This window comes from Sebastes umbrosus, chromosome 16 (assembly GCF_015220745.1).
Source record: "Sebastes umbrosus isolate fSebUmb1 chromosome 16, fSebUmb1.pri, whole genome shotgun sequence".
Taxonomy (NCBI): domain Eukaryota; kingdom Metazoa; phylum Chordata; class Actinopteri; order Perciformes; family Sebastidae; genus Sebastes; species Sebastes umbrosus.
In genome coordinates, this window is record NC_051284.1 from 19,309,436 (window position 1) to 19,335,036 (window position 25,601).

At 38.7% G+C, this 25,601-nt stretch overlaps 2 protein-coding genes across 3 annotated transcripts in view; one reads left to right on the forward strand and one right to left on the reverse strand.

The window, feature by feature from the left end:
• Positions 1–25,601, forward strand: part of fancm (FA complementation group M) — a 54,215-nt gene that overhangs the window by 2,984 nt on the left and 25,630 nt on the right. The window lies entirely within an intron of this gene.
• Positions 1,732–16,782, reverse strand: soul3 (heme-binding protein soul3). The gene is made up of 5 exons (XM_037747499.1): positions 16,185–16,782; positions 6,762–6,856; positions 5,607–5,748; positions 5,268–5,451; positions 1,732–4,525 (listed from the first exon to the last, which is right to left on the reverse strand). The coding sequence occupies exons 1-5, from the start codon at positions 16,402–16,404 to the stop codon at positions 4,360–4,362; spliced, it is 807 nt and encodes a 268-aa protein (XP_037603427.1). The 5' UTR covers positions 16,405–16,782; the 3' UTR covers positions 1,732–4,359.

A 25,601-nucleotide genomic window follows, 5' to 3' on the forward strand; every position in this document is an offset into this window, starting at 1 on the left:
TGCATCAGCTCTGTTGGGTCTTCTTTGTGCCATTTCCTTCCTTTCTGATTCTTTTTTGGATTGTTTGACCTTCTCTTGCTTGTTCTTTGAATGCTTTGACTTTCTTAACCTCCATATCTCCACTGCCTTCCCTCTAATTTAACCAGACAGTACACAAAATAGAGATAACGCTGCACTCGGGTGTTAAATGAGCAACACTGCAGTCATTCAGGCAGAATTTTATTGATTGTTGAGCAAATCAGAAAAATGAACCAGTCATGCAGACAGATTTTTGGGGCTCAGTCGGGTGCTTTTCCTTCAGCTTGTGGCCCATTTTCGATCCCCGCCATTAGAGAGAAAGAGACCAGTATTTGTCCTTATAACCACTAAAGTACCCTCCTGTTTTCCTGTGTTCTCCACATTGTGATTTTGATTGAGTGTGGATGAAGGTTTTATAGACAACGCGTGTAATGTCAGTGAACATCTAGTCCGCCGTGTCGAGGCCAGCGCTGAGATATCCTTCATAAAGTTTTACAGCCTGTTGTAATGGAAACCAATGGTGTCATTTAGGGCTTAAGTTTTAATTGCATTCCACATAAATTGAAAGTAATTTGTACAAAACTGTTATTTATTAAACAAATGTGCTGAAGTTTATGAAGAAAAATCAGTACTTTCACAAAAACAAATGTTTAAACATAAAAGTTCTGTTTTCATATTTATTAGAATATTATCTGTTTAACTAACTAAAAACTGTCAATAATTTTCTTCATCTTAATTCCCATCATCTTGTTGTATCTCTGTCATATATGACGCTACTGTATATACAGTGTACTGTATCGTACAATAGGCTGCACTCTGATATACTATAGTGTATGTATGTGTGATTGTCTTGTGAGAACTCAAGTTACTACGCTTCAGTAACTGAGCACCAGTTATTCTTGTGAAATGGGTTATGCTATATGTTTAAGAACAACGTAGGGTGCGACCCCTTTTGTTTGCCACATTTGAGCCCATAAAAAGGAGGGAATACCCTTAAGGGATATTCTGTAGTACGTATACTGTACTTGTTGGGTATGTATGTATGAAGCTGAAATGTTTATTAATCATACAAAATAACTCAGTTGTTGCATTAGTAAGAATATAAATTGTTAACTACATGTCTATTCCACATATCTAAACTGGAAGGATTTAATTACGAGACTATGATAATTAATTCAGATTATATTTTCCAAAGGATGAGAATGAATACTGAAGACGTAGAGAGGAAATCAGTGAGTTTAATTTAGAGGTTTATCATGAGCTCCTCTGTACCACGTGACCTAACATTAGGGCTGCAACTAGCGATTATTTTAATTGTCGATTAATCTGTTGATTATTTTCTTGATTAATAGAGTAGTTGTTTGATCTTTAAAATGTTAGAAAATGGTGAAAAATGTTAATCAGTGTTTCCCAAAGCCCAAGATGACGTCCTGAAATGTCTTGTTTTGACCACAACTCAAAGATCTTCAGTTTACTGTCATAGAGGAGTAAAGAAACCAGAAAATATTCACATTTAAGAAGCTGGAATCAGAATAATTTTTACTTTTCTTTGTTAAAAAATTACTCAAAGTGAATAATAGATTATTAAAATAGGTGCAAATTAATTTAAATAGTTGACAACTAATCGATTGATGGTTGCAGCCCTTCTTGACATCATTTATTGAAACACTCATGTATTGTGTATAATAGCCCAATAAAACTCAGCATCACCGAACATTTCAAAAGACAATAGACAAGCACGTTTTTATTGAACAAAGAAAACCACAGTAGCTCTTGCTGTTGCACTTGAATTTTCACAGTACAGCACACTTTTGCAAAACACTAAAACAATAAGCAAAAAAGAAAGGAAAAAAAAATCTCACACTTGATGTTCCCATATAACCAGAGGGAAAACCAACCCACATGTATCATGGCTTTACAAGTGTTTTACTTAACACTACAGTTGCCATGGAGCATCATATCAACTCTACAATAATGCAAAATAAATTCTTTGGATTTGGATGTCTTGATGTCAACCAGGATGGGGAAACCTTCCCAACCAAATACTAGCATTCTTAACTTTCTTTGTTTAACATTTTTTATCTGGATTGAATAAGATGAAACCTCACAATTTGAGCTGAATTTCACTTGTCATTTTACACACATTTAATAGGCCTCAATTATTGACCGCCTATGCACCTGTCCAAAATAAATCACACAGTGATGATTTGGCTCGTTCACTTCCAGTTTTATTTCACTGGCACCCAAGCAGTAAATGTAAATGTCCAAAGCAGAAGCATTCCTATAATATTACTGTGAACTCTAGGTGTAGCTGGTGTATCACTTTGTTTTTTATTGAATTGCATTAATTAAAAATATAGTGAAGATAAACATACATCTTTAACTGTATAGACTCTACTTAGATTGGTGACGGAACATTAAAAACAGCTTTAACTAGTTTAACAAAAAAAGATTATAACTAGAGTATATCTTTTCTTGGTTGCATTGTCTCTACTCAGCGGCAGTGGTGTTTTGCAGTTCAGCAGTGAATGCATAATCACTAACATTGACACAAGAGTAGCAGGTAGAAAGAGGTATATAAGTAACTATTCTTCCTATGTGTGAATAGATTTGAAATGAGGAATGCATCAACTTTTATATATGTATATATATGTCAGTACTTTATGATTGTCTTTCAGCTGTAAAATCAGTGAGTTTTTCAGTGTTTGGTTTGTAGAAGTGTGTCGTTTGTTGTTATCCTCCCTGTAGCCGTACATTCATGTTTTCTAAATTAGCGTCATCTGTTGTGTTGAGCTTATTTATGGTTTTTAAGCCACCAGTTCTGGTCTGGATGTTGTCTGTCGGGTTGTGTTGCATGTTGCAGGTCCCCCTTCCTAACCACCGTACAGTACCAACGGATGAACGCACCCTTTAGATTGGGTTAGGTTAGCGGCCCAGCAACTGTAATAACTGGCTTGTAAAGTGTTGGTATATGTTGCACTTACTGAGAAAACAATATAACTGGTAATGCAGTTAACCTGTAGTGAATCATGTAGTCCAGAGATAAAAAAAAAAAAGAAGCAGACATTGACAGAGTTGAAATCACCTCAGCAAGCTAGAGAATGAAACTATGTTGTTGTGCACTGACCTTCACCCCACATGACAAGACGTTGTAGCTGTGCAACAAACAGAAAGGGAGCACGATAAGGCGGCTGCGTGTCCACAATGGGGTAACTGCTTCTGCTGTGAAAAGATGGGCTGTTGCATGTTTCTGACAGCAATCACCGTGTTCACAGAGTGTTAACTATTTTACCTTTTAACTAGAGGGTCTTGTGCTTAGGAAAGGTTGTTTTGAGGTACAATGAGTAGGATTTTCCTTAAAATGAATGTATGGACTCGTACAAAAATAATCCCTCTCAATCATCACTTATGACCCACTAGAAGTGTGTGGTCGGTGTGTGTATCTCAGTACCTCTGTCTGTCTTTTCTTATTTTGTTTCGGGACATTTCTGGCCGTAGTGACCAGTAGGCTTGCTGTGGTAGTCGGTATTACCGGTGTTACGCAGTGTTTAAGCATACACAGATTACATTGCTTGCTCACTGCCCCCACCATAGTTTTGCTTTTTTAATAGAAAAAAACCCCATTTAATTCATTTTCGTGTATCAGCGCCGTGTTATCAATACATAGTCGGACGACGGACGCTACAAACTGAAGTGAAAGTGTCTGCTCCACACGGATTCCCAGCACAGTGTAGCAGGAGTCAGATTTCACACACACGGGACAAGAGAGAGAGTCGAAAAAAATATCCTTGGGACATCCCTAGCGACCAGGTCGTAAGCATGCATACGGAAGCTAAAGCTATGGAAATGGCGGACACAGCGCCGAAACCCCCCCGCAAATATAGCGATGCAAAACACCAAGTGGACAAAGCTCGGTCCAAAACGAGAATGAATCTGGGGTTGGCTTTTACCCGCTTGTGAGCACCGTAACCCTCATCGTTGGCCAACTGTGAATGTTGTGTTTATAATCTGACAAATCCTACTCATTGTGCCTTTTAACATCTGGGTTGTGTTCGTGAGAGTGTATATGGCAGTGGTCTGGATCAGTTCTTATGGGTGAAATGAAGATCCACCTAAATGAACATGAATGAAACTTCACTGAGGGTAGAGTAAGGGCTGAGTAGGCCTCTACTGATGTGGAGTGTGCTGGGGCTGGTGGTCATTTCAGGTAGAGGTGATGGGGTGGTGTGGGGGGAAAGACTGGGTTGCACCTGAGGCTGTAGCTGAGCTGCGGCAGTATTTGGGGAGTCTTTTATGAAGCTCAAGGGTCACAGATAAGATGATGCTCTATTTCCTCGTCCCTCAGCATCGCTCTAGGAACCAGATCTCGTTCTGACGGTTGACGTGAGCGGGGTTGGTGTAGCCGGCCACGATGAACTGGTCATTGACGGTCACACCGTCTAGCCCCTCAGCCATGGCGTTGATCTGATTAACGATGGTCACTTCATTGGTGGGACCAGTAAAGGGCCTGAAAGAAGGAGGGAGCGGTGCATGAGGCATCAAATTTCCATATGTCAAGCAGGCCAAGCCTTGTTTAGTCGTCAGTGCTAACAAGAAGAGGTAGTTCATTTAGGAATAGTACAAGTGTAGGGCTGGACCGAATGTCATTATTTTACATTCAAAGCTTCTATTGAGGTTTTCAAGTGAAAGCTTCGAACGTATGTCACCCTAAAAAAAAAATCCTCGACCAAAATGCTCAATTTGAATAAAAGTGATTCATCATATTAAATGAGTTTTTCTTTTTTATTAAATCAAATTTTTAATTAATATAACTCGTCAGTGTATGCCTCCATTTGTGTCCTGCAAGTGGGAGATCAAACAGTTTTTTGATCGCAGGGAAAATGTTGTTTTTGAAAGGCTAAATGCCAACAAATATGGATTAAAGCAGAATATTTCATTCGATAAAAATATGTTGTGAATTTTGAAAATGGTTATATCCATCTTCTTTTAATAAATTTTGACTTTTGGACTTGGATCACACAAGTCGGAAACAATCCTACGCACTGGAATCTAATTCTGGAAATCATGTATTACTAATAATATTAGTGTAGCCTAATCTTTATCTGCAACCGTGCAGAAATACTGGGTTTAAAAAGAATAAATAGAAAAATAAAGTGCTGTTGATATAGAATTTGAATGTCAACGTTATGAAAGAAGCTTCGAACTATTCGGTACAGCCAAGTGACATTTTCATTTTATTCTCTACTGACCTTGTGTATACAGTAGTGGCAGGCCAGACCTCTATGCCGATCTCGTTGTCATGAGGTTGTGGGGGCTGGGCCTGATGCTCAATGGGGAGGAAGTACGCCACAGTGACGTCATTGGAGATCACAGTATGGTTCTCATTTGTGTGCACCACTGTGACGATGGGCAGCGTCATGCCCAGGTAGTTATCTAGAGATGTAAAGGAAATGGCATTATCACCTGTCAGGCTGGTCTGAAAATACAGTAACTTGCTTTGGGATTATCGTCATCAAATGAAAACGAGGCTGGAAGGAATTTAAAAAGCCAGAACCTGATTTCAAATGGTCACTTGCATGTGGACTTACCCAAGGAGTTCTGCTGGCAGATGTATCTCATAAGCTTCATAAAACCATAGCAGATGCTCTGTTCATAAGTCTCCTCACGCATTGTTACACAAGCCCAGTGGCCCTTTTCATACTGGCGTTTCTCATACAGCACCTCCCCACACTGAAAAAGTACAGATGTCGAAAGACAAAAGACTGTTAGATTATGAAAATGTGTTCTGTAACATTTGATACTATAACTGGAGAGTGGAATGGCAGCAAATGCTGGGACAAGGGGAGGTAGCGTAATGTAATTATTACCGGTGCATCTCTGTGATTTTTGTTCATCCTGCATCAGTAAGTTTTAGTCAGTAAATATTTGGTCGACTTTAACCTACTGTTCAATATCCAGAAAATGACGTTAGGTTACAGCAGACCTTCCAATCTTTTCTAATTATTTACATAGACGAATCAGTGATGAAAACAATACTTTGTTTCGTACTGAAAATATATTTTTCAGGGCTGTCAAAGTTAACACAATAATAACGCCTTAACGCAAATTAGTTTAAGCCACTAATTTCTTTAACGCATTAATGCAACGTGCGATTTTTAGGTTGTAGCGAGCTCCGTTTTAAAGCTAGAGAGAAGATACTTGCATCCTATGAAACTAGAAAAAGAAATCCAATTGGTACCAACAATGTCATACTAGCTTGTCGCGAAGGAGGTTGAATAACGCTCCACACTTGTGCTAAATTTTGGCGAGGAAAAACTGGCAAGGCTATGCTAATCTTCTCTGTATCGATACTCACCACTGCAGCTCAGGTCTATAACCCTTTAACCTACTAAAGTCTGCTTGTTGCCAACGTGCCGTCCTTTTACAAGCCACTGAAACCTGCTCTAAGAATAGGGAGCCATGATTGTCCTTTGTTTAACCGGAGTCTCCAGCCAAGTTTTAATGAACTAATTAACTCAAGTTAAACCAATTAGCCCTCTTTATTTATATGGCCCCCTAAGGAGGTTAAATGGCTTATTGTATTGGGTGACAAGGCCATCTTGTCGAAAATAAATAGCTGACCCATACTCGCGCAGAACAGCTTCCCCTTTTTATATAGAACATGAAAATGTATAGAAAGCTGGGGTTACACAAAGTTTACACATAATTTGTCATGGTCAAAGTAGAAAAAGTCAGATAGATACCTTCTCTTTGCGTGCGAGTAGAGTGAAAGGGATTTGTTCTCTGCCACTGCGTCCTTGGTTGTTGCTGGTTAGCTGTTGAATGGGCTCTGCCATTTCTGTCAACACACAAACAAACAATACATGGCCAGTTTAACAGGTGATACAACAATTAAGTACAACCATTTTTATATAAGAGCAAGTGCAAGAGCAATTCTCACATACAGTACATACCACTTCCATAAACTTTTTTCCACTCACATCATATCTAGACTTGCAGTCTCCTGTCTAATCTGTATAAAACATCCTTCAGTTCCAGTAATGTACTGGCAGGCCATGTTGGTAGTGTGTGTGAGAAAGGGGCTGCCAGACTGACAGAGGGCTGTGCCAGGATGTCGCAGAGAGTAATGTTTATTGGAGCTGAAGGAGAGAACACCCTGCCCAAGGCCAGATATAGACCCGTATTAACAGAGAGGGAATGAAACAGTAGCCAATGCTTTTGAAATACTGGAGCATCTTTCACCTATTATCAAAACTTTTATGATGTTTAACAGCATTTTATCCAACCATAGGAATTCAAACCTGCTATAGATGCTTTTATCAAACGTGTTATAGATATAATTGAATGTAGTGTGGACCATACTGCATAGGAGCAACTCATCCACCAAGTTGTCCACTAAGTTGTCACTAGGGATGGTACGATACAGGATTTTATCACGAATCACTGTTTAAATATACAACACAATAAGTTGATCATGGTGAATTTCCAATATCGGGATTATCTTGAATATCAAAGCCCAAGGTGATGTCCTCAAATGTCTTGTCTTGTCCACAACTCAAAAATATATTCAGTTTACTGTCATAGAGGAGTAAAGAAACCAGAAAATATTCACATTAGAGAAGCTGGAATCAGAGAATTTTGACTTTTTCTTCTTAAAAAATTACTCAAACCGATTAATTGAATATAAAAATAGCTGGCGATTAATTTAATAGTTGAGAACTAATCATTTAGTCGTTGCAACTCTAATATTGTGAATCACAATTATGTTGGCCAGGACAATTGCAATAGGAAATTTTTATATCGCCCCATGCCTAGTTGTCACTGCATTAAACCTGAACAGCCTCAACACAACACACTCTGTTGTGATGATGCCCATGTTGTCATATTAAATAATGCCATTATTTTCCATTGTTGAACTGTCGAGTACAAGTCACTCAAGGTGAACCCAATTCAATCACATTTTGTCAATCAATATCATAGAGGACAACTGGGTCAGAGGGATCTGTGGTATTTAGGTGATCAATCTGTTGACAAAGAACAAAGCTGTGTGTGTGTGTGTGTGTGTGTGTGTGTGTGTGTGTGTGTGTGTGTGTATGTGTGTATGTGAGAGTGGACTCAGCAGTATGAAACGAATTTAGCAGAATCTCATGAAATCAACTGTACATCGCCGATTAGGAAGTGTGTCTCAGCACGGATAATGACCATGAACGTTTGACAGTAAAATACTACTTGCCAGTTTATGTGTGTGTCCTCGACGAGAGAGACAAGGAGGGGAAGAAAACACTTAACAGCTTAAACCCCTGCATGGTTAAATCCACACAAAACCAAGCAAACTCCTCTTCAGTTTCTATGGCAGCAGCTCCAGAGCCGCTCAGTGTTGACGCAGAACAGTCAACACACACTTGTTTTTGTACCCGGGCTTTCTAATCAATACATGGCCTCTCATCCGTAATGTTCATTTACCATCATTTTTCAACAACTTCTCATGGGGTCCACACACAGAGACTATCATACTCTACAGCAGGACCATTTTCCAAAGAGGGTGTTCAATGCATAATCTTCAATCAGCAAATGTATAATATACAAAATCTATGTATTTTTTTTACATCGTACATATGTCAGAAACACACATACAGGAAGTGTTAAAATGCAACACATTTTCATCCCGACTCGTCACATACTGACGCTTTGTCAGACCCCTCGGCGTCACTTTTCGGTCGCAGTAAACACGTGCTTCATGTTGTGAATTAAACAAAAACACGTGCTTAGGTTTAGGCAACAAAACCACTTCGGAAAAAACGACATGGTTGGGCTTAAAATTACTACGTTTTTACAGTGAAAATGTGACTTGACGTTGTAAATGCGGGACAAGAACGCAGCTGATTGTAAAGTAAATGTGAAACGTAACAACGTGGCTGCCAAGTTAACGCTCCCGGACGGGTGAACTGGGGACTCCTGTCAACGAATATCCGTTGTGCTCCTGCAGCTGGTACGAGGCACAAATCTTGTCGGTTAACGGTTAATAATAGGTTAACGAGGGTCGGTTATCGGTTAAGAACATTTTTCAAAATGAGCATACTTAGTTAAAACAGGTGTGTAGAGGTAGGAAATTGTATACAATGTGTACAAATGTGTCAAGGCTGAGGTATATTTGTGGTTTCACATTAGGTCACATTGATTGAGTTTATTAAGTTGAAGTGTGTGCATTTTTTGCATGTCATCGTAAACTTTTACCAACCACTGCAGAGAACATGTGTTGACTGGCATGTATTATTACCAAGTGCTTGCACATACAGTGATATTGCACATTGATGGGAACGGACTACAGAAACACGCTCATACTTGTTTTTGTCTGTTGAAAGCGAAATTACGAAATGAAAAATGTCAGCATTGTGACTCACAGATTAGTTTGAAGATCAGCACGCAATGAAGTAAGGTTTGCGTTATTTGGCAGAAGAACACTGCTGTTTAATTTGTTTTTAGTTCCTCGGCTTTGCTTTGAAGGGAGGCTAAGACGAGGTCAAATTTGTTATTAACTTTTCATTTCACTGTTCACTGATGGGAAGTTATTAACACACAGTGCATTGGCCCTTTGAGAGCACTCTTGGCCTGAATCTTTGGAGCAATAAATTCCATCTTGTTTACAAGTTAAAAGCTCTTCATGCATCTACATCAGTTGATGATTTCTGCTCCCCTGACCTCCTTTTACTTTGCAATGAGCCATTGTGAATATCCATTGAGAATAATATCGTCTTTGTTTCCAGCAAGGAGCTCGACTGAGAGGGCATGAAAATCATCAGTCTGTTAAGGGCTTTTGTACAGTATTAATAATAGGTCAAATATTTAAAATGGTACAGATGATAGATTTGTGTCAACCAGCGTCCATGCAATGACACTTGTTGCTATGGATACCATTTAAACAATATAGAGCGTAGCCGTTGTAGTTCACCGAGTGGTTTCACACAAAACTAAATGATACTACCACAAACATGTCACTTAAAATATGTGATTCACAGCACAATTCAAACAAGATCAAAGAGTTATTCGTCTCTCGCCGTTGACTACCTTTCATATTTTTCTCCCAAATAAGGTCCCATGAGGTTCAACGGAAAGGGAGGTACTTCTTCTCTCTATAGGTGTGGCATTTTTTTACTGTAAAAACAACTAGTTGGTAGCTGTAGTGGAATTAAATTTGCATATGTAGCATTAGCAAACGTTAGCCAATCGAATAACTCCAAACTGCTAGCAAAGCAGAGCTCCCATGTCACCCCTGTCCTACCAACTCCATCCCAATTAGAGCAAAGGAGTTTACAATGGCTTTGGCCTGTGTCCTTAGCAGCAGTATTGTAATCCAGGATTTAGCAGCCCCAACCTCAGTACCAGTACTGGCAAGGTAGCTAATCCCCCCTCTTCTTTCTTTGCCTGCCAGTCAAAACAACATTCATCACGTCATAAACTGTCTGGGACCTGTAAAGGTCTGCGCCTGCCACGAAGCTGTTCAATGTTGTTCAATGTTGTTAAACTAAACTGACAAACAATGCGGAAAAAAAATCTAATGGAATGATTAAAGATTTGAAATACAATGTAATTATTATTGCATTAATTAAAGCAAGGAAATGTATTCAAAAGTTTTATTTATTAAACATTTGCTGTAGTATTGTCAATGGGTTTTTAAAGACATCTTACAAAAGGGGGGCCCTGCTCACAAGCTAATGCTATTTGGGGGATCTTGGCATGGAAAAGTTTGGGATCCCTCGGCCTAGACTAACAAGTATTTACTATACACAAGTTGAACAATTAAAGAAGATTTTGATGTTGACTTTGTTAATATTTTGTGCCCTACAAGGCCAAGTAAGATTGTGTGTAATTAAGTGTGATTTGAAAATAGCATTTTATTGCTGTGAAGTGGGAATTTAACTGTTGAAGTGAAGCTAATGAGTTCATTGTTCTGGCAGAGTTGAAAACAGCTGCTGTTGTTGTCGTCTCCAGCTGAGAACGATGTCTGGACTAGAAATCAACAATACTGATTGAAGGCACAGAAAAACTAAAATTTGATTCAGGTACTTTTGAAGTATTTTGGTCAACAATTTTCCAGAGAAAATGTTAGAATGGTAATAGACTTTGGAGATGAGCCCGTGGAAATATCAGTTACTGAAATCAATTCTTTTCCCTCCCTTTTCTTTATGTGACTTCACAACAAACACTAACAATAAAGGAGTTGTAACTGTCAAATAAAATCTTTCAAAAGCTATGTTACCACTACAAAATAAATACGACTGCAAAAGGCTAATTAGACAGCAGACCGTGCTTGTTTGCACTTTTTGTGCTGCGACAGGACTGCCTGGGGGACAGCTCCACTGCATGCTCAAGTCAACTCAATTAAAAAAACTTTAATCCCTTAGTCAGACACTGGACTGGTTCGTCAGAGGCCATCTTTTCAGTTTAAGGGTTGCAAACCTTGAGCGCCCTGACCACATTCCAGACAGCTTGCAAATAGATCATGAATATAAGGACGTACACATTAAAACTCTGCCACAGGGGTGAGGAATAGATCAAGCAAAGGAATAAGACTGCTCTTCCTTTCTTGTTTTTTTTTTTCTAATTCCACACACTAGTATTCAAATGTGGGAATGTTGTAGTGTTCAACATGGCAACCTTTGACCTAAAGTTACAAATCGGCTGAATATTTAATAATACATTACGATTCCACGAGTGATTGCAAACAGAGCCCATCCAGTGGTGATGGGGTGAATGCACTGCTAGGAAGATAGGTAGGTTACCGAGGAGGAAGTGGGTATACTCTCCTATATATTCCAATGGCTTTTTGGCTGATAGGTTGGTTTACTGTAAACCACCAGAAAAACAGGCAGGTATACCCCGTATACCTGTGTATACCCTCTACTACACCACTGAGCCTTGTGGAAAGTTGCAATCTTTTAATCAGGTTTAAGTTACAAATTCCAGTCAGTCTTACGGCCAATGGTGTTATTGTACGGTGTGAGCTCAAGAAGTGGCAACATGAAAGCGTTAATGCAACAAAGTATACATTTGATTTAATTTTACACCCATGTAAGTAACCTCATTGAGTTACTATTGTGCAGGGCTATAGTGTTGAATCAGCATCAGCTTTATTGGCCATGTATGTGTACTTATACAAGGAATTTGAATCTGTTTTTTCATTGCTCTCAATGAACATAGTGGGTAGCTCAGTCCATAGAGACTTGGCTTGGGTCGCCGGTTCAGGGGCAAGTTCAACTTGGCTTGGGTCGCCGGTTCAAGTCCCGGCACCAAGTACTGAGTGCCAGTTTGCCTCTTGGGCACTGTCGAGGTGCCCTTGAGCAAGGCACCAAACCCCCAACTGCTCGGGGCGCCTGTCAGGGGCAGCCCCCTCGCTCTGACATCTCTACATTAATCTCTCCATTAATGCATGTATGTAGGTCCTGTTTGTGCATGGGTGTGTGTATTTCGGGCCTGTGTGTACTATGTACTATGTAAAATAACAGAGTGAAAAAATAGAATTTCCCCTCCGGGATAAATAAAGTGCCTTTCTTCTTTCTTCTTCATAGAAATAGCAACTAGATCTCACGGGAAGGTGTATAAATAGCACATTACAAAGACATTTTGTGCATCATGAGGACGCATTTTAGGCTTTTTGCACGTCATTTGTGCGCCACAAAACTACGGTAACGTTCGCAGTTAGGTTTAGGCAAGAAAACCACTTAGTTAGGTTTAGGAAAAACGTCATGGTTGGCCTCAAAAAAAGTACGTAAACTAAGTAAAATATGTACGGAAACAACATAGGTATGGACATAAACATAAAACGTAACATAAAAAACAAAACACCGGTCTCCTAGTTGAAAGTCGTGTTTGTTTGACCCTTCCACCCAACATAAGTGGTCATTCTCGCTTTTTATTCTACGTCACACCAGCTCTGAGTGTAGCATTTTTACGCGGATGTGTTAACATTGCAATCAGTACAGACAACACGGCGTACAAATGACACGCCAAAACATACAGCTGAAAAAAAGGACAACAAAGCTAAACAAGGTAAACATAAACATTTAACTACTAGGCCTATGTACAGATATCATATATATATATATATATATTTAAAAAATCTCTGACTTGTCAATCAAATCAAAGCTGTAAAAAAAAAAAATTCAGTTTCTTAAATATGACAAATAAATGTGAGCAGCCTTTGTTTATCACAGCCCATTTTATTTGTCAGATAATCCTTTGCATTTCTCAACAAAACAAAACAGCCCTTCATAGGAAGCAGCTTTGAACAGTGTGTTTACTGGGATGATGTGATTACGGATGCCGAATTACAGCAATTCCATGTTCCAGCAAATATGCGAGAACACTAATAAACCATTCACTTCATGAGAGGCAATATCCCGGCAATAATGAGGGGCGCGCTTTTTGTTTGACAAACCGGGCACTTTGTACACCTCACAAAATGCCAGATAAATGTCTATTATTCTATTTCACCATTTTTTATTGAGCTTGTAACTTGCTAGACACAACCAAATTTGAGTATTACTACACTATTAACCATATTTTATCTGTGAGATTGTACTGTACAAATAGAATATGCCACAATAAGCCATGATTTTTGTGGACTGGATCCATCGGAGCGAAAGCTGTGCCTCACAAACACTACTTTCCTGACTTAAAACAAATGCTGGCTTACATGTAAATCCAATGCTTATTCCTAAACCTCACTTTACTTGTGCTCTCTTGCTCTCTGTGCAACGGCGTTAAGTGTAACAGAGGACTTACTTACTAATGTTTTCCACTAAGAGGAGCTCCAGATTTCCATGCAATTCACAGTAGACCCAAACATTTTTTCGAGGTAACGTTATGGAACAATTTATAGAAAAAGTACAGTAGCAGTCTGCAATGTGTTTTCCTGATTTTGCAGACTTCCAACCAGTTAGTTTTGTCATTATTTGGTCTTTATGTTATGTTCTTTTATTGTTGTTTTTATTTTGTCGGTATTTAATTGTATCTGTGCAAGCACTTTGAAACTATGTTTAGAAAGGTGTTATACAAATAGAGATTATTATTATTATTATTATTATTATAAAATAATGGCGATATTTACCTATTTCTCATCTTTCTGGGAGCCAACAGAAAGCATAAAGGTCCCATCAATCAATCAATTCATAATTTATTAATGACCTTGTGGAATTTGCTTTTGGTACAGCAGTGTCAGTAACATCAAAATATAGACCTCAACATCACATTGGACACATGACTAACACATCGGACATCATTCACATATTACCAGAAGACCACACTTGAGGAAGCACAACTTGTTGTTATTGTTGTTTGTAGTTTGAATTACAACCCACCACAAGTTTAACTTGTTTGTATGTGTGTGCTCCAAAGTTTTTGCCTTGCATATAATGCATTAACTTTTTTTTTTTTATAACTATATAGTAGAAATGCAGGACAAGGACAGGGACTGTATTGTGGGTACAATCTGCCTCCATACTAGAAGTTTAACTTGTTTGTGTGTGTGCTCCAAAGTTTTTGCTTTGCATATAATGCATTAACTTTTTTTTTTTAATAACTATATAGTAGAAATACAGGACAAGGACAGGGACTGGAAGTTTGTTTTTGCATAATGCATTAACTTTTTTTAATAACTATAGTAGAAATACAGGACAAGGACAGAGACTGGAAGTTTGTTTTTGCATAATGCATTAACTTTTTTTAATAACTATAGTAGAAATACAGGACAAGAACAGAGACTGGAAGTTTGTTTTTGCATAATGCATTAACTTTTTTTTAATAACTATAATAGAAATACAGGACAAGGACAGGGACTGGAAGTTTGTTTTTGCATAATGCATTAACTTTTTTTAATAACTATATAGTAGAAATACAGGACAAGGACAGGGACTGGAAGTTTGTTTTTGCATAATGCATTAACTTTTTTTAATAACTATAGTAGAAATACAGGACAAGGACAGAGACTGGAAGTTTGTTTTTGCATGCTTTAACTTTTTTTAATAACTATAGTAGAAATACAGGACAAGGACAGGGACTGGAAGTTTGTTTTTGCATAATGCATTAACTTTTTTTTTTAATAACTATATAGTAGAAATACAGGACAAGGACAGGGACTGGAAGTTTGTTTTTGCATAATGCATTAACTTTTTTTAATAACTATAGTAGAAATACAGGACAAGGACAGAGACTGGAAGTTTGTTTTTGCATAATGCATTAACTTTTTTTAATAACTATAATAGAAATACAGGACAAGAACAGAGACTGGAAGTTTGTTTTTGCATAATGCATTAACTTTTTTTAATAACTATAGTAGAAATACAGGACAAGGACAGAGACTGGAAGTTTGTTTTTGCATGCTTTAACTTTTTTAATAACTATAATAGAAATACAGGACAAGGACAGGGACTGGAAGTTTGTTTTTGCATAATGCATTAACTTTTTTTTTTTAATAACTATATAGTAGAAATACAGGACAAGGACAGAGACTGGAAGTTTGTTTTTGCATAATGCATTAACTTTTTTTAATAACTATAGTAGAAATACAGGACAAGAACAGAGACTGGAAGTTTGTTTTTGCATAATGCATTAACTTTTTTTAATAACTATAATAGAAATACAGGACAAGAACAGAGACTGGAAGTTTGTTTTTGCATAATGCATTAACTTTTTTTAATAACTATAGTAGAAATACAGGACAAGGACAGAGACTGGAAGTTTGTTTTTGCATAATGCATTAACTTTTTTTAATAACTATAGTAGAAATACAGGACAAGGACAGAGACTGGAAGTTTGTTTTTGCATAATGCATTAACTTTTTTTAATAACTATAGTAGAAATACAGGACAAGGACAGGGACTGGAAGTTTGTTTTTGCATGCTTTAACTTTTTTAATAACTATATGTACTATATAAATACAGCACAAGAACATGGACTTTAATGTGGGTGGAACTGGTTTATCTGTAGATGTGGGCCCCTGTGGAGACTAGGTCAATGCACATGGTGGCATGCATTGAGGAAGTTGAGACAAACATGTTGTTTTTACTTGTCAGTAAGTTTATATACCAAAGAAGACCACTGGGTTAAAACAGATGAGGTAAACAAAGAGTATGTCTGCTTTATTTCCTCGTTTTTTAATCTTTATTTACCTTGAGCAACCTCCACTTGGTGTCCCCTCGCCACGTCCTGCCAGTACTGCAGCAGTCGGTCCTCCTCCATGGCTTCTCCCTCTTCCTCCAGGCTGCCGTTGCCGGAGTCTAACGGCTGCTCCTCGGAGAAAGACTCCAGGTCCTCCAGGCTGATCATCCCTCCGGGTTGGTCGGGCCCGCCGTCACCACCGCCGCTCATTTGGCAGCCACCTCGATCCATCTCTATTCGTAAGACTAGTAGCTACCAGCCGATGAAAAAACACCTCAAAGGGCTCACTAAATATCTGATAAAAAAAGCTAAATTCACTGAAGAGTCGCTGTTGTTCTGACGTTTCTTTAAAGTGTTGTTTTTCTCTATGGACCTCGGCGAGTTGCTCGTCCAGATCAGATCAGCACCAGTCGATACTTGTTTCTTGTCAACAAACCAGCCACTACGAAGCTTCCCTCGATATTCATGTTTGCAGGCTTATTTCTGGTTTGTAACTAGCCTTATCCCTTAGCTGGGTACACTTTATATTCGCTAAATAACCAAGACGTCGCCTCCCCTCCCTCGCTTTCGCGGAGCAGAGTGAGTTTTCCTTCTCTCTCCAGAGCCGGAGGTGAATGCGATGTTTATAGGAGAGGAGGGCAGACCACGTGACGCTGCGGGCTCCAACAAACCCCTCCTGCTCACTACCCCCACCCAGACCCAGACCCAGTTACACACATTTCACCCAGGGGCGGCACCAGAGTGTTAGGGGCGGACGGGCAATCAGCTTTGACAGGGGGGGGAGGGGGCATTTTTTTTTCACCTCACATAGTGGCTGTTTTCGAAACCGCATACTATACTAGTAGTACGTACTGATTTGGCCAAAATGTAGTATGTAGTATGCAGTATGCGAACAAAAGCAAAATCTCCAGTATGCCAAAAATACCCGGATGACGTACTGATTTGGAAAAATTCTCCAGTACGCATCAGACCAGTCTACCTCGCCTACTGTATCCCACAATGCAATGCGCTGCGACGGTCACTTTTTGGAAATTTTTGTAATGGCGGAAATGACGGACGTCAACATCCCGGTGACAGCGGTGGACAGGGAGGAATATAAATGTAAAAATAGCATATTATTTTTCTAATTTAATGTAAGGACAGCAATTCATAAGTGCTACTGTCTATCTGTAACGAACGTAATCTGTCCTACTAACGTTAACTTTACCCATAGCAAAGCCGTAACTTTTAAGTTTTTTTTAAGCTTTCCAAAACCGGCCTGGCTGTTTTCGAAACCGCATACTGCATACTACTGAGGAGTGCAGTATGCAGTATGCAGTACATACTGCATACTGCATACTGCGCATCCTCAGTAGTATGCAGTATGGAACGTAAATCGGTTTATTTTGTAGTACGCGAGACCGAGTTTCGCGGGCTTCCGGTTTTGGAAAGCTTAAAAAAAACTTAAAAGTTACGGCTTTGCTATGGGTAAAGTTAACGTTAGTAGGACAGATTACGTTCGTTACAGATAGACAGTAGCACTTATGAATTGCTGTCCTTACATTAAATTAGAAAAATAATATGCTATTTTTACATTTATATTCCTCCCTGTCCACCGCTGTCACCGGGATGTTGACGTCCGTCATTTCCGCCATTACAAAAATTTCCAAAAAGTGACCGTCGCAGCGCATTGCATTGTGGGATACAGTAGGCGAGGTAGACTGGTCTGATGCGTACTGGAGAATTTTTCCAAATCAGTACGTCATCCGGGTATTTTTGGCATACTGGAGATTTTGCTTTTGTTCGCATACTGCATACTACATACTACATTTTGGCCAAATCAGTACGTACTACTAGTATAGTATGCGGTTTCGAAAACAGCCATAGCCTTTATTAAGTGTATCTTTAACATTATCATGTTTCATGAAAGAAATTAACTGACAGAGAGGTGTTTACATACTGCCACTTATGCGCACAGGCGCGCACGCATGCATACACATGATGTTATGTCCACAAAAACAGGTTATAAACTAACACCGTGTCCTAACTGGATGCGACCGTCCGACTATCGCGCTTCATCTGACGCTCTCTGTCCACTGAATACGTTAAATCTGCACTTCTGTTACATCATGTAAACAAACCAGGAACATATCAGCTGTGAGCTCCAGATCAGACTGGTGCTGAAGACGTAACCACCTCAAAGATGGGTTAGTAGTAATTGTTATCTTCCTACGTTCGTACTTTTTTTTTTTATCAGAAAACACACATTTTATTTTTGATATTTACTGGAAATAACATACGATATAGCCAAGAGCAAGTAAGTTGTTATCTAGTGATCTTCTCCAGCCAGCTGCCACCTTATTTTGGTTTCTGTTTTTGAAATGAGGAGGTAATGTAGGCTACAGATAACTCCTCAGGCACGACCTGCGTCTTGGTAGTGCTAGGGTCAAAATGTGCACACACACGGGTGTGTTATAAGTTCAAGATCCGTGGAGAACAAGATGCATCTGATTTTTGCAATGTTTCTTAGTTGGAGAAAGCAGGTCTGGACAAGTTTAGTGACATGATGGTCAAAAGTCATATTCCAGGGGCCAAGATGGCAACAATAACAAAAGCATAGTTTCCAAGTTAATATTTCTTTATCCTGTTAGTTATATGCGAGCACAGGTGCCTATTTATTGTGTGTTGTAGACTAGGGATGTCACGGTACCAGAAATCTAGTAGTCGATACCAATACCAGTGAATTTCCACCATTCTTGATACCAAATTCGATACCACGGTAAAAAAAACAAAGAAAACAATAAATCCCATGTAATGGCATCGTTCGGTACTGGGTATTATTCGAATAATAATCGAATAATACCCAGTGATTTTCGAATAGTATTTTTGCTTGGAATGCACATCCCTAGTGTGGATGTGTGGGAAGACATTGAGGAGCTGCTGGCCATCTGCGGTGAGAAAGAAAAAAGCAGTAGATGATACCGGCTTTATAGATAGATACACGGCTTTGTTGAATACTCGATTCTGATTGGCCAATCACGATCTGTTATTTTTTTATATCAGACCGTTGCTGTGTATAACAGACCGTTGCTATGGCCGCAGTTCTGATGTCGGACTCTTGCAGACTATTTTTGTATCAAATTATTGATTTCTTAAGCAAGTAGCCGTGTAATAATCGGGATAATGTACAGCTAGCGGGTCATTGTTGTGAAATAAACCCCTTCCAGGCGATACCGCACAATTTATTATTTTAATAATACATAACAATTTAGTAAATGTATATCTATGTTTTTATTTGTTACATTTTGTTTTACAAAGTTAGGAAAGCAATGTTTAAGTCAGGCAGGATGTTAACTTAAAAGAATACACATAAAAGAATGATCCCAGTCACTTCTACACAGTGAGGCATACAGCTTAATTAAACACTGGTATCGGTATTGGTGGATACCCAAAGCCCAGGTATCGCTATCACTATCAGGACTGAAAAAGTCGGATCGGTGCATCCCTATATTCAATTTACAATTATAAATGCTGAAATTCTTTTATTTGAGATGTTGGATTGGCATTTATTCTTGACAAATAAATTAGATTATTAATTAGTTATCAAAATAGTCTTCTGTTAATCAACTAATCTGTTAACCGATTAATGGTTTTAGTACTAGAAGCTGTATTTCTACTGTTTCATTTTAAAACTCATATATATTTTCTGTTGATTTTATTGTTTTTAGAAATGAAGTCCTTGTAATGTATTTATTCACCATATGTGAATCACCTTGAATTCCCCCTGTGTTTTAAAGGTGTAATACAAATAAAGTTGCCTTGTCTAGTGTTGCAGCATTTAGTACGATTTTGAAGTAGAACTTTTCATTTAACAAGCAACGGTTGATGAAACAGAAGTCTTTTTTTTTTTTTTAATTTAAAGCTTTTTTTTTTACATTAGGGCTGTCACAATATCAGTTTTTCACTACACGATAATTGGCCAAAAAAATTCACAATAACGATATTATCGTGATATCAAAGAAAAAAAATATAATGCTATCAGTCAGATTCAACATTATTTTTGTTTATTGTGTGGTTTGTCTCTGTTTTGGCAAATTAAATACACTCAAAATACAATAGGGCTAGGGAGGCGGAGTAAATTACCATAACAATACATTTAAATATTAAAAAGACACTGGATTATTTACACGTTATTATATGTGTATTATTAACATGATATCAATATTTCATTTTTAAATATTACGGTTATCATCAATACCGGTATATCGCACCCCTATTTTACATTACATCAATATATACATAAAAAAATCTTCGACCACACAAGTAATAACAGTAATGAACTTCCTACTTGTCACTGTCTACTTAAATCGTCATAAAGAGGGAAGTCAGTCACAGTGACGGCTTTAACTCATTTACTTGTAACACCCTGTTTGCCGCAGTGACACCTGCTTGCACGCACACGTGATTATTTGCATCCCGACCCTTTAAGAAATTAATGAATGTCTTAACAACAGGACACCCGGTATGTGTGTACACTTGTCTGCGTGACAGCCATCCATGACTGTCTCCGACCGTAATTGTAACAGGAGAGGGAACACAGACTCATGGCACTTTAATAAAATACACAACCAGAAGACCTGAAATTTAAATAACTGCTTTGCTACATGTTTTTTCACGTTTCATTATTTTGACAATGTGTCTTTTATTGTGGCAGATGGTAAACAAAATTGTACCCTTGCGAGGATAATAAACAAACTTGAACTTGAACTTGGGTTAGACTAAGCAGGATTTCCTCTGATCTGTGTCACTGCAGCAGCCAACCACCATGTTGCACCCTTCAACATGCACGTATACACTGAGTCACACACTCTACAGTACTAACAGGCCCCCTGCCTAGCTGTAGACCCCCACCCACACTATTGCAAGGCAGTCTTTACCATGCAGACACATACCAATACGTCACTCCCATTGTTGACATGCAGGGGGGAGAATTCAGTTTAGTGTAGGTTTTGTTATTAATAGCTGCCCACAGACTGGCTTTTTTAGCAGTTCACCACGTCACTTAGCTCCATGCCCCTCAACCAATCAACTGCTGTTCCCTGCTGAGCATGCTCTGTGAGGCTGACGTCAACGATGTTATCATTTGGCACACGTCCTCTCCTCTCCTCTCCTCTCCTCTTCTCTCCTCTCTTTTTATCTTATTATCAGACCGATGCAAATCAAGCACAAATTCCAGTTACAATGACAATCTTGTTTTTTTTCTTTATGCACTTTCTGTCCTTTCACTCCACCTTCCACCCAGACAAAAACAGCGACCTCCCTAATCTGATGCTGAGTAATCTCATAATCTGGACCTGCCCGCTGCGTAGACATTGCCTCATGGAGCTCCACCTGTCAATTAACTAGAGAGAGAGATTTTGCCTTGTAAACAGCTTGTGGTCTGACTTTCAACACTGTCTGCTTCTCCCTGACACGCACAACCTCACACACATGCGTATACAGTAGAGCATACGCACTGCAGAATATTGCTGTGTTTTTATTGATTCAAAATTGTCAATGTTTTTGTGAAACTAGAAGTCAATTTATTTTAACTCACAAATACATCATAGGGTTAGGCGATACTGTGTGTTCAAATTGTCTAACCGGCCATCGTCAGCCAAATAACCGGCGCTTGCGATATAAAAATAAACCCTTATTTCACAGAGTTAGATGTGAAAATATAGCGACTCTGCATGTGAGCAGTGGCTGAATGTCTCTCTTATTCTTCAGAGGCAGACCATTAATGAGCAAAATAATATGACAAACATCGACCAAAAAAACAACCGGCGATGAACTCAGCCAATGACTGATAGCCGATATATTCGTCCAATCTCCCGACCCTAATACATCAACTAAAGACTAATTATTACACTGCACAAGAGAAAACGGTAACACTTCATTTTAAAGGTCCACAAAATGTCATGGTAATTAAGTGATAATTAGCAAGTAACCTATTTGAAATTTCTTTGGATTTACTGCCAAATATTTTCCTCAAAATTTATCGAAAATGGCTTTATTATAAACATTATTTAATAATTATATTCCACTATTTCCCAATAGCTGGTAATTTATTTAATACATTTACAGGAAAAAAATACAACGGTAATTGATATGCTTTATTTCCATGTCTGCTGATAAATAGATAATAATTAGCAAATAACTTATTTGAAATTTCTTTAAAACAAAACACTCCCTGAATCATGACATTAGCTACCAGGTTACATTTGTGTAGACAATAAGTGACACAATAGTGAGATTTGTGCCTGATCAGAAGTGTCTTAGCGTACAATTATTAAATAATGTTTATAATAAAGTAATTTTTGATCAATTTTGATGTAAATATTGAGGTAATTTGGCAGTAATTCCAAAGAAATTTCAAATAGGTTAGTTTCTAATTATCACCTAATTACCATGAAATTTGCGGACCTGTAAAATGAAGAGAAATCGAAAGAGTTGGATGGATAAAACAAAGCAGAAACAAGTAACTGTATCCTGTTAACATTTGGGTATTTAGATGCAATGTTTAGCATGTTAACATGTTGGGTTAATTACGTTAAGTTGCCCTGTGTGAGCGACTGTGAGCGTTAATGGTTGTGTCTATATATGTGACAGACTGGCGACTTGTCCAGGGTGAATCCCACCTCACACTCAATGTTAACAGGATGCTCCAGTTCCCCCTTGATCCACTATTCTGCTAGAATGAAATTCAGTTGCCACCAAAGCATGACAAAGTTTGAGGAATCGCTTTTGGCTTAGTAACTTGTTATGGGCATTTGACAATTGTTTTAGACACTTTCTAGACCGAAGGATTGATCAATAAAAAAATCGAAGACAGGAAGAGGCATATGTAAACAGATCCGGGCAGACTTTAGGTTATGACACAAACTCAATATCTGGTCCTTTCTGGGTATTAGTAGCATCTGCCGCTGATGGTCATGGATAAGGTTGGAGTAGGCTGTTAGCCTCGTCATCTGTAGCTTGATTTAACTTAAGTTTCCCTCTTACATCACCATCCATAGAAAAGCCTACAGTATTTTCTGACCCATCTGGTTGATCTCTTCCTGTACCCGGTGCTACATTAGACCTGCATTATGCAATTAAACCTCCTCCTTAATCTCATCCCCATCAGTGGTCCATCATTTTCTACACCTGTTACAACTCTGATTGAATCATCTTGCAGCTTCTCCCTCCGCCCTCTCCCTGCTCAGCCTAGACCTGTATATCCAAGATGAACCATATATTTTCGTTTTAATTATCATTCCACACTCTGAAACATTTTTTTCTCTTTTTATTTTCATTTTTTAATATGTAAGTTGTTTTTTTTTTTTTTTTTAAATTTATTTTAGGCCTTGTTTTCTTAATTTTGTTTTGTTTTTTGCAAGTAGTTGATAATTGTTTTTTATATTGTTATTGTTTTTTTATTTTTGTCCCTTTTTTGGGCTACATGGCTCTGCTATGACTTGCTGATATTCTTGTATTTTGTTAGGATGCATATGTTTTGATATTGTCTTATATATATCACTGCCCAATGTTATGTCGTGTATAAGAAAATTAAAATAAATAGATCACAAACCAATAAAGAACCATATGTTCATGTACAGGACATACATGTGTAAGTACACACACTGTACATGGCTATTGTGTAAATTTATTTATATTTTTTACATTTTGTAATATTCAATATTGCAGTTTCTTTACAAGCTTATGATTTATCTGTGGTTTAAGCCCTCACAGTAACAGATGAAGTAATAGTAAAGATACATATAATCCTCTTTTCTCTCCCATATTCTAGGAACCTTGCTGTACCTTTTAAAATAATAAACTCTTAAATTAAATCTCACTCCACTCCACACTGTATGAACAAGAATAAAAACTTTGCAATACTTACTTAATAATGATATTGGTGGTTTTTGAACGGTCTTTAGCAACCACCTGTTGAGTGATCTGTTTTCAAGTTTGAGCCATATCATATGTGATGAAGCCCAATCCTGACCAGATGGGCTGGCCTCCTGACATCCTCATGAAATAATGTTTAGGTCTCTGTGATATAGCTGTTTTATATTTTTCTGAAAGGTCTGGGGTATTAAGGGTTGTTATTTAACCCTTTGCTTTTGTGTTCATATAAGCTCTATGAGGCACACTCACTCGGGTTTCCCTTTAGAGAAGCAGGCCGAGGTTTAGCAGAAATGGGACAGCTCAGCTAAGAGGAAAGCTTTATTAACAAATATGGCACTTGGAGAGCGGAGACTTCCGCCAAGGTGCCTGACTTTAAAAACAGATCACAGATCACAGATCACAGCTCACAGCTCACAGCTGGCGATACCATGAGGTGGTCGGCTTATTATTAACACGCTATGTTTCAGTGTAATCGGCGGATGCCTCTCTCATTCAGCAGCCTTGTTATGTCTGTATAACGTTAAACAATGTTATCTCTCATCCCGTCATCTACCGCTTTTTTTTCTCTCTCACCGCGGACGGCTAGTAGCTCCCGCACACACATCCACACACGTATCTCTCTGCTCTCAGAAGGAAGAAGGCTCGTCATGTGTCATCAACGCGTCACCAGCCTTCCCCCGGGATGCGCAAAAAAATCTTCCGGGGGTGGGAGTTGAAGACCTCGCGGACAGGGGCCTCAGCCAAACGTTCCCAGTTCACCCTCACTACACGTTTGGGTTTACCGGGTCTGTCCGGCAGCCTCCGCCGCCATCTGATCCAACTCACCAGTGTCCAAGACATACGGCCGCAGATCTGATGATACGACCACAAAGTCGATCATCGATCTTTGGCCCTAGGGTGTTCTGGTACCAAGTACACTTATGAACAGCCTTATGCTCGAACATGGTGTTTGTTATGGACAATCCATGACTAGCACAGAAGTCCAACAACAAAACGCCACTCGGGTTCAGATCAGGCAGGCCGTTCCTCCCAATCACCCCCCTCCAGGTTTCTCCATCCTTGCCCACGTGTAGCGTTGAAGTCTCCCAGGAGAACTATAGAGTCCTACGGACATCATTTGGCCTACTTTGCACATCATCTCATAATTTATTTTTGTTTCACTTTCATAACACGAGCACTGTTTATAAATCAAAACAACTAAATTGCCTCTCGGCTGTTACAAAATCTTTTACCAATTGGTTCGAAGGGGCAGCCCACTTCTTCTTTCAGAGAAGAAGCCTTTCATGCTGTTCGGTTTCTAGAGCAGCAGTCTCCACACAGCTGAAATTGAAATTGTAATGACTCAGCCTCCCATTATCTGAAGCCGTGAGGATGAATAGATATTGTTAAAATTGTCCGTCTGACAAACTGGTTCCATCTCTCCTCCCATTATAAAGAAATGAGGGCATGAAGAAGAATGAATCCAACACATTTTAGTATTGTTATGTGTCTCTTGTTGAAGTAGGAGCTCTATT